The sequence below is a fragment of the Nannobrachium achirus genome, assembly GCF_963921795.1.
Source record: "Nannobrachium achirus genome assembly, chromosome: 19".
NCBI lineage: Eukaryota > Metazoa > Chordata > Actinopteri > Myctophiformes > Myctophidae > Nannobrachium > Nannobrachium achirus.
The window spans coordinates 24,793,999-24,813,998 of NC_137826.1; the positions used below are offsets into that span (position 1 = coordinate 24,793,999).

General features: G+C 41.1%; 2 protein-coding genes across 3 annotated transcripts in view; both read left to right on the forward strand.

The window, feature by feature from the left end:
• Positions 1–6,391: 6,391 nt before the first annotated feature.
• kptn (kaptin (actin binding protein)) lies at positions 6,392–15,129 on the forward strand. 2 transcript variants are annotated; one of them, XM_080748771.1, is made up of 12 exons: positions 6,392–6,687; positions 8,530–8,612; positions 8,731–8,815; positions 9,068–9,122; positions 9,483–9,561; positions 10,102–10,175; positions 10,617–10,723; positions 10,982–11,086; positions 11,231–11,294; positions 11,827–11,962; positions 12,735–12,908; positions 14,205–15,129. In XM_080748771.1, exons 1-12 carry the CDS (start codon positions 6,477–6,479, stop codon positions 14,367–14,369), a joined length of 1,338 nt encoding a protein of 445 aa, XP_080604897.1. In that variant the 5' UTR covers positions 6,392–6,476; the 3' UTR covers positions 14,370–15,129. The 2 variants fall into 2 exon arrangements, with proteins under 2 accessions (XP_080604897.1, XP_080604898.1); XM_080748772.1 differs by lacking the exons at positions 8,530–8,612; positions 8,731–8,815.
• A 402-nt stretch (positions 15,130–15,531) lies between these two features.
• LOC308304403 (RNA-binding protein Nova-1-like) overlaps positions 15,532–20,000 on the forward strand; it is a 26,597-nt gene continuing 22,128 nt past the window's right edge. The window contains exon 1 of the mRNA XM_080748993.1: positions 15,532–16,207. Within this exon, the coding sequence (XP_080605119.1) occupies positions 16,036–16,207 (172 nt within the window). The 5' untranslated portion in view covers positions 15,532–16,035. The remainder of the gene's footprint in view (positions 16,208–20,000) is intronic.

Here is a 20,000-nt window from a genome sequence, read left to right on the forward strand (position 1 = left end):
GGGCTCTTGGACTTGTTGATCTTGACATCCAAAACAGTATAGAAATGCATGATCTGCTGTATGTATGTATGATACCACTTAATTGAAACCGTAGGTTGCATTGCAAGTTTAGTATGTGAATGGTCACAGCTTGTCCGTATGTATTTATATCTGTCTATAACGCCTGACACTGTGGTTCTATGGGTTTGTCGCTCTGACATCATGCTCTGACGTCACTGTGATGTCAGGGGAACCACTCTTTTTTTGTAATATAATAAACAGAACCTCCATTCAACTTCACGGTATAATGTACACCAAACTTGAATTATTATGTTTGTGCTTTAACTATTGAAAAATAGCAGATATACAAGCTCACAGCTGCGAGCTTCTATTGCTGCTATTTATTTTCTATGTCAGTGGTGCTCAAACCTTTTCATGTAATGATACGTATGTATTTGGCCACGGACCCCCATCTCAAAATATTTAGTTCCAGGAACCCCCCAGAAGCAAAATTTTAGTTACAAATGTTCGCTTCAAAAATATACATATTCAAAGATTTGCACATATTTTCACGACTTTTCAAAAATAGCAGATCTACAAGCTCGCTGTGAGCTTGTATATCTGCTATTTTTCATTAGCTAAAGTAAAATAATTCAGGCAGGCCCCTCCACCTTGGGTCCTAGTAACTCAGTCCCACTCCCCCCCCTTGTGACGCCCCTGATCATGGACCATCAGAGTTAATCAGGATTCCAGAGATAAAAAATTGTATCTAATGGAGGTCCGTAGCCTCATGCATATGGGGATTGTTGAGATTAAAAAGGTTGAGAATCATGATCTGGGCAATAGTTAGAGATAATGCTGTTTGGGACGGATTGATGGACCAGACCCAACTGAACAACTCCCTAGACTAGAGCCCTAATGAATAAGTGAGTTTGAAGAGGGTCTGAAAGACTATATTTAATTAAAAGATAAATACAAAGGTTGTCGTAGAGAGAGGTCCTCTGTTACCTACAGTACAGAAGGAATTGTTATATAATTTGTGTAGTTCAGGGAGACTTTTAATACTTGTTGTTGTTGGGGTTAGGGGTATTTAAGTATTTATTGTATGTTTAGTTAGGTATTTATTATATGTTTTAGAACACCCCTGTGAATAGTGCACTCAAATGGTGCAAACTAGCTAGCCTGGGTATAAAAGGCTGCTGCCAGTTGACAACATGGAGAGCAGAGGGTGAGAAGCTGGACTCATGTCATGTTTGTTATGTTGGTGAATAAATAAGCTATTTGGTTACACCTACTAGTGGTGCTGTACTAATTCCAGCAGCTAAATGGATAATTATCACAGTGTGCGACACATTTCTTCTTATTCATAATTATGTAGCCTGTAGTACATTATTATACTCCCAGTGATCAGCATCTCAATTCCTGGTGTGGATTACTTTTTCATTGGGGGTATGATAGGCCTACCACATAGCGTAGTGTCCTATTTACGATATGAACTTTTCCAATGGGCAAAAGTAAATCTCCTGGGCCAGGAGACATATTTAGACTCTGGCAGAGATGCAAACTGTGCATTAAAGAATGGGTCATATCATATGTGGACACTGAAACAATTTTTGGCGCAAGAAACTTGAGACTGACAATGAACTTCAAGAGCCAAGGTTCAAATGTTTTTAATCTCATGAGTTATACACCCCATTATGGAGTATCTGGGGCTGGTCCCTATAACACTGTTTGGAACATTATGAAGAATGGGATCATCATACTCAAATAACGCAATGGAAAATAATAACTTTTAGTAATAGTTTTGCTAATTTGATCAAATATATCTCATTGTCCAGTGTAATCCCATTATTTTAGTTACATGCTCAAGGAGTCAATCTGAGCACGTCTAACTACAACCAAATACCCTTTAAATGCTGTCTATGCCACACTCTGTGTCCTAAGGTAAACTGTAAACGATAAGTTAAACAGGTTTTGCCTCTTTTTTTCTGGATCATTTTGATTCAAAATTATCTCATCACTTCCAAAGATAATTCTGGAATTCAAACACCTAGACCACATGTAGAACTTGGAGGGTATCATGGAGGAACTTGTGAGTCATTCCATGTGATCAGTCTGGCAATGATAAATATAATTTAATAGAATAACCATACAAATTGATTCTTGGTATAACATCTCTAAGGTTTCTAATCCCTTAGTGCAAAATTGTAATCATCCCTGAGCTCACAGTAGGCCTAACTCATTTTAGTCTATCACTGTAGAGTCTAGAAACCATGCTAAAGTGTTATGTATGTAGTGTTGTCAGGATGTAGTTTTGCAGTTTTATTTTTCATATTAGATTATTTTACAAATACTATAGGCTACTAGTAGTCACTTAGGTGACAAGCTAACTACAACAATTTACCCTTTGTAAAGCAACATTGTTTAGACTCAGACTGTATGAGACAGAAAGAAGAGATCCTGAAAACTGAAAAGCATATGTTTATAGCATGTATTTGCTTTATTCCCCGTTGAGCAAGGACATGCTGCTGCATGGTACCAGTAAAGTCATTGCAGAGACTGCAGTTATTATTACTCTAGCTTCATGTAGTGGCCTCGAGAAACGTGTCTGCAGGTGCAGTAGAGAGGAAGTTGCTTTTAAGTTCAAGACTTACAGGATTGTAAGGGTCTGAGAGTGAACACATGGATTTCCATTTGAACACTCTCTCTCTCAGAGTTGAGGTCCTTGTAGCCGGGGACCCAGTCACCAAAATGGGAGGGGACATGTGATTTTCTGACGTACTTTCTATTTCTGTTTTATCTATTAGTTTGGTCATTAAGGTCCACAGAATGAGAGGCATTTTTATATTCACTGTCCCATTGACTCCACTAGAAATATTAAAAAAAGGAAGAAAAAAAGAAGTCTGCTTTAATTAGCATGTGAGGTGAGGGGTCAAACTGGGGGGTTTTCATGATCCTGAATCCATTGCAAGCATTTGTTTTGCATGAAAAACATTCCTTGGGCTAGATTTTGGCCCCCCAAATACTGTGAAAAGTGATGAGTCATCACCTTTTTTCCCACTTTTCACAGGTTTGGGCTGCTGAAAATTAACCCAAGGAATGTTTTTCATGCAAAACAAATGCTTGAAATGGATTCAGAATCATGAAGAACCCCTAGTTTGACCCCTCACATGCTACTTAAAGCACATGTATTTTATTTTTTTAATATTTCTAGTGGAGTCAATGGGACAGTGAATATACAAATGGCCATAACTTTTTTTCGCGATGTTTCCGGCAGAGCAGGCCTCTCATTCTGTGAACCTTTATGACCAAACTAATAGATAAAACAGAAATAAAAAGTACGGCAGAAAATCACATGTCCTACCCTATTCCTTGAGCTTTTGGGCTTGTGGGTCCCCGGCTATTGATATTTTAGTCATTTTCTTGAAAGTTGCTAGCGTAGGTAGGCGACGGTGGTCACGTCACGGCTGACAGGTTGGATGGCGGCGGGCCGTTCGGTTTCCCGAGCCCGAGAGCCCTGGATGATTGAATGCGATGAAGAAGATGAAAGATTAAGGAAATTGGAGGCTGAGCTCCCCCGGGAACGTGAGCCGTGGATGGACGAGGTTGACAACTGGGATGCAATGAGAGAGGCAAAGGAGAACATAGGGGGTTCTGAACATTCTGAACCTGAAATGGTGACGGATCCGGAGTCGGGTCAAAGTGACCAGGAGAGTGACAAGGAGGATCAGGGTCGAAAGAGAAGGAGGACGGGGTCAGTCGAGGAGAGAAAGAAGGAGTTTGTAGTGGGAATGATAGCTGTGGTGCAGAAGGACGGCGTTTTTAGCAACCCGCGGGAGCTAGGGCAGTTTATGGAGAAGAAAGTTGGGAAGGTGAAGCTGGTGAGGGTTACTAGGACGGGGATGGTGGTCATTGAGTGCAAAACCAAGGAACAGATGGAAAAAGCCACGAGGATTAAGAAATTTGGAGGGTGCCCAGTGAATTGTTTCGAACTTGGAGGAAGAGAGATAAAGAGGGGAGTTGTCAGTGGTGTGCCTCTGACAATGAAGCCAGAGGCATTCCTTGAGATTGAGGGGGTAAGTCAAGCAAGAAGGCTAGCTAGGTACAGGGAAGGGGAACGGGAGGAAACCAAATCAGTGCGGTTGACTTTTGAGGGAAGGGTTTTGCCAGAGAGGGTGTACTTGGATTATCTATGCTATAGGGTTAGACCATATGAGAGAGCACCGCTTAGATGCTTTAAATGTCAGGAGTATGGACATGTTGCTGCCGTCTGTGGGGGAAACAGAAGATGCGGGAGGTGTGGGAAGGACAGCTGTGAGGAGAAGTGTAAGGAGAAGGAGGAAAAGGTGAGGTGTTTTCATTGTGGCGGTGAACATTATGCTGGGGCTGCACAGTGCCCAAGGAAAGTGACAGAGGTTAAGGTAAAGAAAATAAGAGAAGGAAACAGGGGGTTGTCATATGCGGAAGCGGTACAGAGAGTGGAGAGGAGCACCCAGGTGACAGTAGTTCAACCAGAACAGAATGAGGAAAAGTCAGACGAGGAGCACATAATCTTGGACAAGAGACGATTCTTAGCATTTGTCGCGATGGTCATTAACTGTGCTGCAGAAATAAAGACAAAATCTGAGAGAATCAAAATGGTGAGTTGGATGCAATCTTACCTGGTGGGGAGGGAACAGGTGGTGGAGATTAACGGTACCATGTCCCCCCCCCTCCCAGTAAGCTGTGGTGTTCCTCAAGGTAGCATACTGGGGCCTCTGTTGTTCCTAATATACGTGAACGACATGGCATCTGCTTGTGACTGCAACCTGTTCCTGTTCGCGGATGACTCGGCTCTCCTAGTCTCGGGCAAGGACCACTTGCAGGTTGAGAAGACACTTAACTCTGAACTAAGTAAGATCTGCACATGGCTTAACGACAACAAATTATCAATTCACCTGGGAAAAACGGAGTCCATCCTCTTTGGAACAAATCATAACCTCAAAAAGGTCGATAACTTCACAATCAAAGTGGGTGACAAGGTCATAACACGAAAAAACGAAATCTCTTACTTAGGATGTATCCTGGAAGCTAATCTTTCCAGTGAAAAGATGACTTCTAAAGTAATAAATAAAATCAACCAACGAACTCGTTTCCTACAGAGGATAGCCCCGATGGTCAATTTTAACACACTGAAGACCATAGCTGGTGCAATAATCCAGCCCCTCTTTGACTACGGAGTCCACGTATGGTATCGTGACGCCCCACAAGCCCTGAAAACTAAACTCCAAACAGCCCAAAATAAACTAATTAGGGTCCTGCTTAGCCTTCCCTATCAGACTCACCTCACCGCTACTCACCAATTAAGAGTGGGGTGGCTCAGAGTAGATGACAGAGTACAGCAGCTTGCAATGGGCCTGGTGTACAAGATACACTACACCACTATGATACCCAAGTACCTGTCAAAATACTTTATAAACATTAAGGATGTCCATAATTACAACACCAGAGGCAGCGCCACAGATCACTTTCAACCCAGAGTCAAAACCAACAAAGGGTCAAACTCTTTTTTCTGCTATACCACCAAAATGTGGAAAGCCTTACCGAAGGCCATAAAGGAGTGTGGATCACTTGCATCCTTTAAAATTGCCCTGAAAAGCCACTTACAGGCAGCAGCCGTTCGCAACTGGTAATAATGAACCTAGCCCCAACCCTACCCTCCCCTGCCCCTTCTTTGTATATACTGTTTGTTTAAGAATTACTGTCTTTGTTTTGTTTTTCTTTACATATCTACTGCATAGTACTGTGTTCTATCTGTCTGTCATTCAATGTTATATGAGATACTTAAATGGTTTCCAGTGGAAATAAGCTTAGTCTTTTCATGGATCTCCTTTTAGTAGACCTTGTACCAGTGAACTGTACCGTCATGAAACTGTACCTTTTCCTATGCAAACTTCTAATAAAGTCTTCAATCAATCAATCAGGTGTTAGACGCAGCAAGGAGATTCCTTAATGTGGCGGATGTTTCTGGAGAAGAACTGGATAATACCTTAAGAGAAGGGTTCTTGTCTACTCAGACAAGTAACAAGTGACAAGACAATGAGAGTAATGTGGGGAATGGAAACACGGAGGGGAATACTGTGCACGGGTGGACATTATTTTTTATCGCGTAAAGCGAAGTTACAAATGAGTTATACTCCCGACCTGTGGGAGGCAGCAATATGCCTTAAGGCATCCAGTCTGCCGGAAAACTAAAAGAAGAAGAAGAAGTTGCTAGCGTAACCTCGCCTTTCCAGTAGAGGGCAGCAATACATTGGAGATACCATACCTCTCTGTCTCTGTTCACAAAGCAGACGACGACGTTTCGTTTCCCATTGGCCAACGACACGCCTGGAAGCTCCTCCTACACCCGGATGTTTTGCTTACAGTTTTCCCCACGCACCATGGCTAAGTGGAGATTACACAACGCTCTTTTATTTTCTTCATTAAAACACTGACTTTTATATTGATTTGTAGCCATGCTCCGCGACTCGAAGGAAATTGACCCTTTTGTGGAGGACAGTTTCAGCCGCCTCGGGTCGCAGAGTAACATCTACGGTCTGTGTCAGGCTGGGGACCAGGAGCTGCTGGCTGCCACTCTCAAAGGAAAGGTGGTCTGTTTCAGATACCAAGATCTGCAGCACAAGATCAGACCGGTGGCCAAGGAGGTGCAGTTTGCCTACATACCAGGTGAGGAGTAGTTGATGAGGAGTGGTTTCAGTTTGGTGTTTCTATGTGCCGGGGTCCACCCTATGTTCCCCAGGTTCTATGTTCCCCACTTACCCCCCAAAAAGGTTCTATGTTCCCCAGGTTCTATGTTCCCCACTTACCCCCAAAAAAGGTTCTATGTTCCCCAGGTTCTATGTTCCCCACCCACCCTCCCCACAAAAAGGTTAACATTCCTCTCTCAACCAAAAACAGGATCTACTGTATGTTCCCCACAGAAAAAGTATGTTCCCCACTCAAATGCAGGAAATGGTGGGACATCTTGCCCAGGTGCCCAGATGTCTCCACCCCTAAGTGCCCACTCGTTTATGTGCCCACTCGTCCAAATGCCCACATGTCCCTATTGCCCAGATGTCCAGGTGCCCACTCATCCAGATGCCCAGACATAACAAAAGTATGGTGTCCAGATGTCCCTAGTGCCCCCTGTCCCACTAGTATTCATAATCTCTCCCCATTATTGGGTGTTTTGAGTTGTTATTAATAATTAGTTCTCCTCTGCCATCAAAATGATGTCAGACTTAACAGCCCCTACAGGTGTTCTGATTGGAGTAGATCATTAGTTCTATGCCAATCAAATAATTGAAACACCTGTGTTTGACCCAAAATTTAGGGTATATGCACCGATATGTACATACGCCATTTTGTTTACTCCGGGTGTCTTTCGACTTCCTTCACAGGTGTTACTGATGATACTAATTAAGGCTCTGTTTGATTTATTGTACAGTGGTTCTTTAATTTCAAGGACCCCCATAACTCTGTACAAATGGAATCAACAAATGGAATAAAATGGACCCTTGCGGGTCCATTTGCTTCCATTTATACACTGTCAGAGTTACACACCTGTATGGGGACATTTGGAACCCACTCAATGACACTTTGAGACCAACTGGTGTAGCAGAGTGTTTCCAGTGAGCCAACATGCACAATATCAGCACCCTGCCTGACTCTGTTTGACCAGAATGGAACAGACCCTTCATTAGTATCATCGGTAACACCTGTGAAGGAAGTCGAAAGACACCCGGAAGTAGAACAAAATGGTGTATATGCATATGGGATGGTGTTTTCTGCTGTTGTTTTAGTCCGAGTGTATCAAAGGGTGCGTTTGGAAATGCGCACCGGGTGTGTGCTCAGTGTAGTGAGTGCCTAAACCTAACCCTAATCCTAACCCTAACCTCAGTAAAACTATGCCTAACCCTAACCCTAACCTTAACCTCAGTAAAACTATGCCTAAACCTAACCATAACCCCTAACCCTAACCACAAACGGGGCACATTTACGAACGCACCCTTTGATACACTCGGACTGAATCACCAGCTGAAAACACTCTCCCATATGCATATACCCCCAAATGTCAAAATCGATCAAATACTTCTATAATTGTCTTGATCCAAGGCTATGCCAGCATGAAGTTACTGAACAACAGCTTAGTCAGGACAGTCAGGCAAGTTTCATATTGAAGGAGATTTTAGCATTTTATTGTATTTATTTATTTATTTATAGCACTGAAAAAGGAAGAAGTTCAGTCACAGCTTTATTTTGTTATAGACTGTGACCACATGTTTTGCAGTAAATATTACCATCCTTTTTAACTTAAATATTAATAATATGATTTGATGTCAAACTGCTGTATATACTAGCTGTTTGCAGCATATGCTATTTTATGAAGGGACCAATATTCAGATTATTGTTAATCAGTTTATAATAAGGCTCCCCTATTTCTGACTCCCCATATGTTGTTTCATACATCTGAATTGAAATTCAAGTTCAGTATTGTTTTATGCTGTCCATCATGTTGTCTTTTTATAGTTGATGCAGAGATTGTGTCAATCGATGCTTTCAACAAAACTCCCCCCAACCGAGGTCTAGTAGTGGGGATCACATTTATAAAGGTATTTTGATGCAAAAATCATAATGCCAAACACTATATACGTATGCTGTTGTATTTTCGACAGATGCTGTCCTCCTCTGCGATAATAACACTGAATATTTGAACCTCTCATCCCTCAGGACTCTGGTGACAAAGCCACCCCTTTCCTTAATATCTACTGTGATTATGAACCTGGATCAGAGTTCAATCTGGAGTCAATTGCACGTAAGACACTCAGACCAGACCACCATAAACAATGTTCAGCTCCTTTATAAAGCCTGGTTTATGCCTAATTGTGTGCCAGTGTCTTGCCGAAAATAGCAGATCTACAAGCTCACAATGTGGCACTGTGCCAGTGCCACACGTGAGCTTGCAGACTGGCTATTTTCGGTGTGCAACTCCATTACAGTATGTATAACTCAAATGTAATGGGTTTTCTTGCATGAATGTGATTGCACTGCTTCATGTCTTGGACAGAGAGTTGCCTGAACCTGGAGTTGCAGTTTACTCCCTTCCAGCTCTACCACACTGTGTAAGTTATCCCACCCTTACATTCAACGTTTTTGTTAGTACAAATATAAATTAAACATAAATCAAATTCAACATGTTCACAACGTGCCACACTGTAAGACGTTATGAGCTTCTGCTATTTTGCTATTTGTTTGCTATTTACTATAATTACATATAGTATACAGAGTTTAAGTGATTGAAGTGAGTGAAGTTACAAATAGAAACCAAGAACATTTTTAAACAAAATAGTAAAAAACAATTACACATTGTGATGACCTGTTTGGTCACCACATACCATCCATATACCACCCTCTTTAAAAATGGAAACCTACAAAAGATAAAATATGTCAATAACGTTTCTAACAATGTCTTTATCCTTCAGTGTTCAATGTGTAGAGAAAGTCAGTGAGACAGTGTTTCTGTTAAGTGGCCACGATCAGAGGATCCACCTTTACAAAGAGGCAAGTTGATGTGAACTGTTATCTTTGGCCGGTCAATAAACGTCATAATGCAGGGGTCTTCAACATTGTCAGGCCAACTACCCTTTAGTTGAGAGAGAGATGAAGCAGGGACTCCCACAACCTTTTCATAGATTCCGTATAGTTTCATCGTTTGACAGCACAATCATCAGTGTATTTTGGATTCATGTCAATTTGTGTTTTCAGATATTTAACCACTTCAGCCGTCAATACTTAATAAACTTGACCTTTTACTCTGTACTTAGTCTTTTTTCCCCTCTACACCAAACCTCTGCCAAAAATAGCCGATCTACATTGTGAGCTTGTAGATCTGCTATTTTTGGCTGCAGTTCTCAGAAAATGGACACTAGGGTTCAAGTTGTTGGAACCCCTGTAGTAACTCTGAGGACCCCCTGTTGAAGACCCCTGTCATAATGAATGTACATATATGTAGGAAACCTCCATTCACATTGATCCATTATTCAAATTGTCAGACCTTTATCTAACTCTTTCCTTCTTTTTTTTCTTTTTGTCTTTCAATAGAATGCCTCTCTTCATCAGTTTGAAGAGCAGCCAGTGGAAATACTCTTTCCTGAGCTACAAGAACTGCCTAGCAAGTTAGTATATCTGCTTTGATTTCTGGTTTGTGTGTGTGTGTGTGTGTGTGTGTGTGTGTGTGTGTGTGTGTGTGTGTGTGTGTGTGTGTGTGTGTGTGTGTGTGTGTGTGTGTGTGTGTGTGTGTGTGTGTGTGTGTGTGTGTGTGTGTGTGTGTGTGTGTGTGTGTGTGACGGTTATACTGATTTGATTGCTATTTGCACAACAGATATACATACATTATGCGTAGTATAATAGTTCTTTCCCATAAAAGATGACAGATAGTTGTACCTGTGAGGTAAGAAACCCTAGGAGAGCAAGCTTTTAAGAGAACCTCACCGTTTAGATTATATACAATTTTAATGTAGTAATTAGATATGATAGTTACGGGAAATATTGACAGGCAATTCTTTGGAACCAGCTTGAGAATGCTGTTTGTCAAAGATCTGATCTCTTCCTTCTAGTGTACTATGGATGGATATGCTGAGCATTCCTGGAGGCCAGCGTCTCTCTGCATTTGGCTGTCAAAATGGCTGTGTTGGTCTGGCTGTGGTCAACCAGACTGAACCAGGTAAAGTTGGTAAACAACAAAACACAATGCATGACTCTGTTGGACAGTGGTGGCTCAGGGCTATTTGTCACGGCCCTATGTCACATTATTATCAAATTATGGATAAGTCTCTACTGTACTTTCTCCTGTGGGGTGTTATAGTACACTGTTGTGAAAAGATAGGAATTAAAATGCATTTGGCTGCCATTCAGTGTTCTTGTCTTATACTGTAATTGGTAAAAACAAGTTTCTCATAAGGATGTTGTGTCTTCATGTCAGCGGTGTTACAGAGCTGGCGGGTACAACTGGACAGCCCCATCTCTTCAGTGCTACTTTTCCCGCTGAGCTGCCAAACTGAGTCCAACCAGACCCCAGAAGAGAAAGGTATGTGATCTGTTTTAATTTAAGGTCTTATGGTGTCCTCAACAGTAGCTCATGCCACGTTACAATGCAAATTCTCTATTGAGTTATCACTAGTTAAAAATAAAATAGAGCAAGATTGGATGACGATTGTGACCTCTTTTTCAGGTGTGAAACTACAAGGCTACAATCTTCTGGTAACCAGTACTATAGAGATGGCGGTTGTCTACAGGTCAGCCTAACGCGTAGCTCTATAGATTCCATTGGTATATCCATTTAATTTGGTCATATTGCTGCAACAGTGTTCCATTCGCTCCTATAGAACAGTGGTTCTCAACCTGTGGGTCGGGACCCCTAGTCCCCAAGTTATTTTGGGGGGTCCCCAGATGATTAACTTAATGTGCAACATTGTTTTCTCACTCAACAGTAAACAAACCAACATAAAGTTTAAGTGTATAGAGCGTATATGCACATTTCTAAAGTGACAATTTAAGGACTTTTTAATACCTCTAAAATGACAAATTAAACATTGGCCAAATTGACAAATATTAGAGGCAGAAATTGTGAAAATAGCTGATCTTCATGCTCACAACGCCTCGCAACACAAGGCGTTGTGAGTATGTAGATCTGCTATTTTCACAATAGAACGGTTAAAATATGATTACTTCGGGTGTCGTGGCCAGAAAAGGTTGAGAACCACTGATATAGAACATGGCAGCTGTTTGCGATTAAAATAATAACTGCCATGTTCTGCGTTTTCTCAGAGACGTGCAGGAGCATGGTATGTCTCATCAAGTGTGCCTTGCAGAGAGTGACCAGTTTGATGCAGTGCTTTGTGCCTTGGTCATTGATTTGGACTTTGATGGACACAAGGAGGTGCTGTTGGGTACCTATGGACAGGTCAGTGGGAGGGCGCCCTGCAATGAAGTGAAACCACTAGCTTTATTCATGAATCCTTACAACTAATTGACAAGCCAGCTCATGGTGGTGTTTAAGCATGTCATTGATAGACTCTCACACCACTGCTTCTACAGATTCCTCCTTTCACACATAAATTGCTGCATTTTCCCCCTACATTCCTAGCTGCTTTCCCTGAACGTATTGTACTTGCACGATGTACAATTAAACAAAACATAATTTAATGCTATGACGCGAATTACATCATAGTACGTCCATTATAAACCTTCCGGCCGAAACACAGACTTACAAATAGTTCCACGCGGTGCAGTGTACTTATGAGTGTAGTAGGCCTACTGTGTCCCCTGGTGGCAGAGACAGTGTAGTGCAGACATTACCTTTCCCAGAACGGGACAGTAGTGCTGACATTATCTGGGACTGTGTGCGTGTGCCAATGTTGTGTATTGTAACTGCGTCTTCTATTGCAAACAGTGCTAAACTCTTCAATGACTATGATCAAATGTGAGTGCCCGTTAGGGCGCGATTTCTAGATATGAGCGGCCGCGTCAGCGGCCGCGAATTTCTAGTTGTATGAATTGAGACAGTTAGTTATTTATTGAGACATGAATTGAGACAGTTAGTAGGTGTGTCCAATTTTCTCTAATATGTTCCAGGTAAAACTCGCCCCAACTTTCTAGATAACTACAAGAAAGGACCGGTTGTATTTATTATGGATCTAATTTAGTTATCATCACGTTGTGTTTCTACCAAAAAGGAACTGCTTTGTTATAAGCTGGAGCAGCCGGTGTGTGGGGGAGATGGACAGTTCCAGCTGCTGTGGAGGCGGAGTTTCAAGAGCCCCCTGCTGTCCATTATCTACTTGGATTTGACAGGGGATGGCTTGAGAGAGCTGGCTATCCTCACACTGAAGGGACTGCACATTTTGCAGGTACAGTAGTAATAGGCAGCAGAGGTGTCATTTGGGATCCAAGGGGATGGCAAGGTTATGTCAAGGGGTGTCAGGGTCGGGGGGGGAGGGGGTTGTGAAAATGTGTGCAAATCTTTGAATATATGTATTATTTAAGCAATCTTTTGTAACTCTAATTATGATTCTGGGGGGTCCCTGGAACTAAATATTTTGAGATGAGTGTCTGTGGCCAAATTTTGGCACCACTGACATATAAACATAGGTTTTTAAAAAAACCTTAGAAGGATTTGAAATATTCAAAGACTCACTATTCACAATTCTTTAAAAATAGCAAATCTACAAGCTTGCAGCGCGGCACTCGGTGCCGTGCTGTGAGCTTGTATATCTGCTATTTTTTTCAAAGTACCCAGGGCCCAGAATTTGGTACGACACTCCTGCTGGTTATGTCTTTGTTATGACCATGGATATGCTCTGGCTTGCAAGTGGTAACTTTTCTTGACACCCTAGTTCTTTCTCAAATGATGCTTCTGATAGGCAAGAAAAATAGCCTTTCCTCAGGATGAGTCTTTCATGGGGGAATCCTGTGCTACTTTACATACCAAATACATTAAAAAAAATGTATTCAAAAATATACTCTTCTTGAAATGTATCTGAAAAGTTGAAATTCCAAGTATAAACACTGCAGGGGAGCCAGACAGTTATTGATGGTATGTTGATTATATATATACGTATATCTTTAAACAAGGTTCCAATACACCAAAGAATATTAATAACGAGTGAATTTATTTTAGCCTGTAAGCTGCATCAACTCACAGCACAACAGCGACCCCAGCTGGAGAACTGGGCTAAACCATGTGGACTGATCAATAGGCAACAATATTATAAGCATCATTTGGTTCTAAAAATAATTTGAGCGCTGTCTGTGCAGCACCAATCTGGCAAGCCATCGTCAAAGAAAGGGGAACGCCCACTCAGTCTGTCCACAGACGCTGTCTCGAGAGAATGGTGCAGCACCAAAAGAAAATCTCCCTCTCAGAGCCAGGCTTTTGGACAGAAACTGTTCTTTAAGTCTACCATTTCTACCAAAGGAATCAGTTCAATATATACTTCTTTAAATCTTTCTACCATTCACTACAAGAATTTCAACGACCACGTGAACATAATATTATGGTTTTACTGTACACAGTAAATTCCTTCATTGTTATTGTATCCATTTGTAAGTCTGAGAGTGTACAAACGGACCTTTATGGATCCATTTGGTTACATTTGTACAATCTCAGAATTAAATTAACTCTTTGAATCCCTTTGAATTTTCAGCATAGTTTGACCAGCACTGCAGATCTGGTCTTTGACCGACTGGCAAATAGGGCAGCCTTGCTGAAGACAGACTCTGAGCAGCAGTTAGCCAAACGTCAACACAGTGAAGAGAAGGAATCTCTGGCCGGCACAGAAGAGTGTACTCTCCAGCCACCGTTGAATTAAAAACCAACTCTGAGCTTACAAACGTTCAAATAAACATTTGGTTCCAAAGTGAATGATTACATAATTGCACTCAGTAGTTAAAATTAGATGTGATGACACATAAATGACAAAACCATGTTGTGTCTTTATAAGTTAATTATCTAATTTGTAGTTTGACTTGGGCTTGGAGATGCATACAAAGAGGCCAGAAAGACACATGGAGTAGCGCACGCATGGTAGATTACTATATAGTTCAATCAAAATGACATGTAAATATTTACTTTTTCTATTTTTAGTCTGACGGCCATGTAATTTATTAAGTCTCCACTGTTAGCAGACAGAAATGCGAAGAATATAGCAAATGGAAGTCAGTGATTCTCAAACCTTTTAATTTCAAGGACTCCCAGCTTAATACGTATTAGACCATTGTCCTCCCACCCCATTTGATTAAACTCTCTGAGTTACAGACTCATAAGAGTCCATTTCTTTCTTAACTGTCAATCATTTAGCTGGGGACCCCCTGGAACCCCACCCAGGGACACCTGGGGTCCTTAGACCACATTTTGTGACCCTCTGGTATACTGGTATTCATGTCTGAAAAATGGGACTTCTCAGCCATGATCCATGAAAAATGTCACCAGGGAAAATTTTCCACAAAAACTGCAGACAGCTGCAGGGAGTTTAAATCAACAATTGAATAAAATGTCAATTAATTCACAATTGATCTATACCAGAGGGGATTAACAAAGTGTGTCCTACAGTTAATGTGATTATGTAATTATGCTGTACAGTGTAAAGTGAATTTATGTTCAGTTGGGAGTGTACATAAATGTTTGTTTAATAAAATAAAAATTCCCATGCCCTTTTATTGGTTTCCTTTTTATGACATTTCTATAATCATAAAATGCTATAGCCTACTTTGAGTTTATAAGAGTTTATTGGTCGAATTGCCTGGGTTTATTCGTTTTTGTAGTTGAGACTATTTTGGAACGTGGGGATAATGAACACCAGTGAACTGAGTGAAGGTAGATGCTGATTCACTTGACACAAGATGCTCTGCTCGGCCTCCTCCTCTTTGGCCGGTCAGTGGCACTGTGGTCCACCCCAGAGCTTTGAAAAGAACATTTCCCTCTTGCATTACAAAGGCAACAATAACAACAGCTGCACTTATCACTACCCGACCTGAGAGGACTCGAGCAGAACATGTTCTGGGAGATGGCGTGAAGATGACTAAAATATTTTCCACTGCCTTGCTCCGCTATGAACATCTTCTGTTGTTTCCCAGTTCATCGAGCAGCTCTGCGTTCTTTCCAGAGACACTGGGGTTGAACTTGTGCGCGTAAAGAATGACCGTAAAGACCATGCTTTTGAAGTGACACTGAGTGCTTGCTGCTATAATGAATGCATTTCACTCAATGGATCTTTATATTTAGCTTTGTGTGTGTGACGCTCTGCCAACAGTCGAGGAGCAGGAACAGCGGGAGCGAACACGGGCTTGATCTGTCATTCTGCAGCTTTTTTTGGGGAAACATTTGAATATAAAACGGCGAAAACTTGGCCGTTTTCGAGAAAACTCGCCTCTTATCGCGGTGTGTATGTGTGTGTGCGCGCGTGTGAGAGAGTATTATGAGGTGAGGAGGACGCCGCTGTGGAATAGCGCACATTTTTTATTTACTGCTCGGGAAAAATGATGATGGCCGGTGGAGCAGTGCTGGAACATAACGGGATCTTCTCCGATCCTAACCTTCACAATCAGCAGAGCCACATGGAGGCTGATTCCCCCGACTCTCGCAAACGACCACTGGAAGAAAGTCCGGCTGAGGAGGCCGGTGGCTGCACGAAGCGCACAAACACTGGAGGTAAGCAGAGACCGTGAGAGGACCTACTTCTTCATTCATCCACCCCCGTATCAACAACAGCACAACATCACATCTGTTATAGAGAAAATATAATGTCATATACTGTCACTAACACGTCTCTAGACCACTGGTTCTCAACCAGTGGTCCGGGGACCACCAGTGGTCCTTGAGTGAGGGGGTTCCAGGTGGTCCCCAGCTAAATGATGGAGAGTTGGTAACCAAATGGACCCTTATAGATCTTTAACTCTTGAGAGTGTAAAATGAACCCAATGGACCCTTGCGGTTACGCTCTCGAGAGTTAAATTAGTGTTAAACACCTGCATTAGGCCTACAGTACTTAATTTACAAGAAGAATATCAATTTGCCTGTTATCTCTATGGCACGAACATCAACACAGCATGGAATTGTGGACAAGAGGCTAAATCTCTTCAAATGGTGGTCCGTGGCTCAAATTCTGAATAAATAATAGACATTGATGATTTTTTATTTTATTTTTTGAAAACCACTCATCTAGACTCAAGGTTCAGTGCTTTCTTTCTACAGTATTTCTCCGCATGCAAAAGAAAAAAAAAGCACAGCTCATTGTTCACACCAGCCAACAACACCTGTGCAGGCTTTCAGTTAAAAAAAAACATATAATATATTGTAGGCTAGTCCGTGTCGCGTCGGTTATGTAATAGAATCTAAATTATTAGGTGCATGAACTGAATAATAAACCGGACAATGATGACACAGAAAGAGTAGCAAACTTGTGTCCTTCTGAGCAGGTTGGATCATCTGACCCCTGTCACCTTTGTGTTTAACATCTGGTCCTGGGTTTAGTGTGAGGGTGTGGTGTGTGATGTGAGAGGTTACACATTCTGGGCAGTGGTGGAAAAAGTAGGCCTACACAATTTTTTAGTTAAGTAAAAGTATCAATAGGCCTACTGCAGTGTAGAAATACTCTGTTACAAGTAAAAGTCTGGAATTAAAAATGTACTTGATTAAAAGTCCAAAAGTAGGCCTATTGGCATCAATAGCAGATCTACAAGCTCACAATGCGTCATAGCCAAGGTATAAAATAGGGCTAAAGTGGATTAATGTATCTTTTATAATATTAAGCATTTATCTGCAATGTAAGTGTAACCAAAGTTAATTGTAGTGGTAGTGGAGTACAATATTTGCATCCGAGATGTAGTGGAGTAGAAGTAAAAGTATTGGAAATTGGAAATAGGCCTACTCAACTAAAGTACAAATACCTCAAATTTGTAGAATTACAGTACTTAAAGGGATATTCCACTTTCAAAAAACTTTTTGTCATTGTATGGTCTAATCAGGCTTGTATGAACACCCTGAACAGTTTTTAATTTTCTTCATTCAGTATTTAGATATTTGATGTAAATGTTATCTGGCCCTCCGGCACGCCCAGGCCCCAGGGCCTCTCCCCACACACACTCATTGTAACTTCAATCTCCATTTTAACCATGAAAGATTCATTAAAAACACCCATTATTTTTTCTGGTGACTCATACTACCCTCCTAATATGTGAGCAGGCCATGTTTTTTCCATAACGTTTTTCATGTATTTTTTATATATTTTTATTTCATTTAATTGTTTCCATTTTCCCAAAGAATTATTAAAAATACATGAAAAACGTTATGGAAAAAACACGGCCTGCTCACGTATTAGGAGGGTAGTATGAGTCACCAGAAAAAATAATGGGTGTTTTTAATGAATCTTTCATGGTTAAAATGGAGTTTGAAGTTACAATGAGTGTGTGTGGGGAGAGGCCCTGGGGCCTGGGCGTGCCGGAGGGCCAGATAACATTTACATCAAATATCTAAATACTGAATGAAGAAAATTAAAAACTGTTCAGGGTGTTCATACAAGCCTCATTAGACCATACAATGACAAAAAGTTTTTTTGAAAGTGGAATATCCCTTTAAGTAAATCTACATAGTTACTTTACACCAGTGGTGATGGTAGTTGAGAGGTCACACATATTCTGGGTGTTAGTCTTGCCAGAGAAGACCATGGGGAGCGATTGCTGTAGCAACCTACTCCTTGTTTACAAAACCAACTCGGAGCATGATGCCATATTATGTACAGGCCCTACGTGTAGCCCAGCAGCAGTGTCGCACCAAATTCTGGGCCCTGGCTACTTTAACTATTGAAAAATAGCAGATCTACAAGCTCACAGCGCGGCACCGAGTGCCGCGCTGCGAGCTTGTAGATCTGCTATTTTTTGAAAAATCGTATACATTGTGCAAGTCTTTGAACATTATTTCAAATCCTTCTAAGGTTTTTTGAAAAACCTATGTTTCTATGTCAGTGGTGCTCAAACCTTTTCACGTGAAGGACCCCCCAAATTATATTTATTTGGCCACGGACCCCCATCTCAAAATATTTCGTTCCAGGGACCGCCCAGAAGCAAAATTTGAGTTACAAATGTTCGCTTAAAAAATACATATAGTCCTATTTAAAGATTTGCACACTTTTTCACGACTTTTCAAAAATAGCAGATCTACAAGATTGCAGCGCTGTGAGCTTGTAGATCTGCTATTTTTCAATAGCTAAAGTATAAAATAATTAAGGCCCCTACATCTTGGGCCCTAGTAACTCAGTCCCACTTTTCCTCCCCTTGTGACGCCCCTGCCAGCAGGTCTGTTTTCATTTGGAACAGCACAAACCATCTAAACAAGTTTCTCAAGTGAAAAAGAGAGAATCTCTTTATACAACCAGAGTTAATGTAGTGCCTTTGCAATAACCATAAAGCTGGGGTCAAATAGGCTTGGCTTACGTGTAATGAGAGAAATGGAATGTGTTTTTGACAATGCCCAACAAGATGTTTATGGGATGTTGACGCATACGAAAGTCTTGGTTCATAACCAAACCCATTACAAAGCAGTGTTCACAAAGCCCACAAATCAGGCTGCAATTCAATCATTCTCTTGGATTTGGAAGAAATGTGCCATTTCCATCAAATGAGAATCCTATCTTTAAGATTCATTTTAGGTTATTAGAATGGTATTTATTTATGTAAAATAATACAGTAGCTTACCATAGCCTATTATACCGAAGGTGGTCAAGTAGCTAATCAACAAGCAGTTGTCAAGGTACTGTGCACTGCACACACTTGTAACCAGTGTTTGAAAAATAGGCCTGATATGTCCCATATCATACGTTTTCAAATGTAAACAAATCTTTTGAAAATAGCAGATCCACAAGATCACAATGCGTCTCATCACATCTACACATCTGAGATTTAGTGGAGTAGAAGTGGAAGCACTGAAAATTGGAAATACACAAATAAAGTAAAAAAAAAATTGTACCTAAGTGCAGTACTTGAGTAAATGTACTTACTTTACACCACTGTGACTCATTAGTATCAACTTGAAGAACTGTCATGAGAGTGATGGCAGATATAGAGCCTATTAATCCCTTGTCTAGTGTCCTCTCTCCACAATTTGATTATTTTGGTATCATGAAGAAAAGACTGCTAGACCAGCTTATAGGAAACACTTATTTGATTACTTTTTATACTAATTGAATGTCCAAGTAGAGTTGGCAGTTAATTCACCATCCTGAATAACAATTTACTTTGGCTATCTTTGCACCAAGCACAGTCAGTAACTGGACCCTAGCAGTATTATAGTTTACAGCTAATAGCATGGTTGCAGAGGCAATGTAAGCAAGATCATTAATTTTACTTTTTGTAAAGTGTGCTTCTTTAGAATCACTAGAAGAAGTTCCTTCTAGCGCTATGGACCAGAGCTAAGAACCACTGAAAATCTGTAAAGCAGAGAATATTCT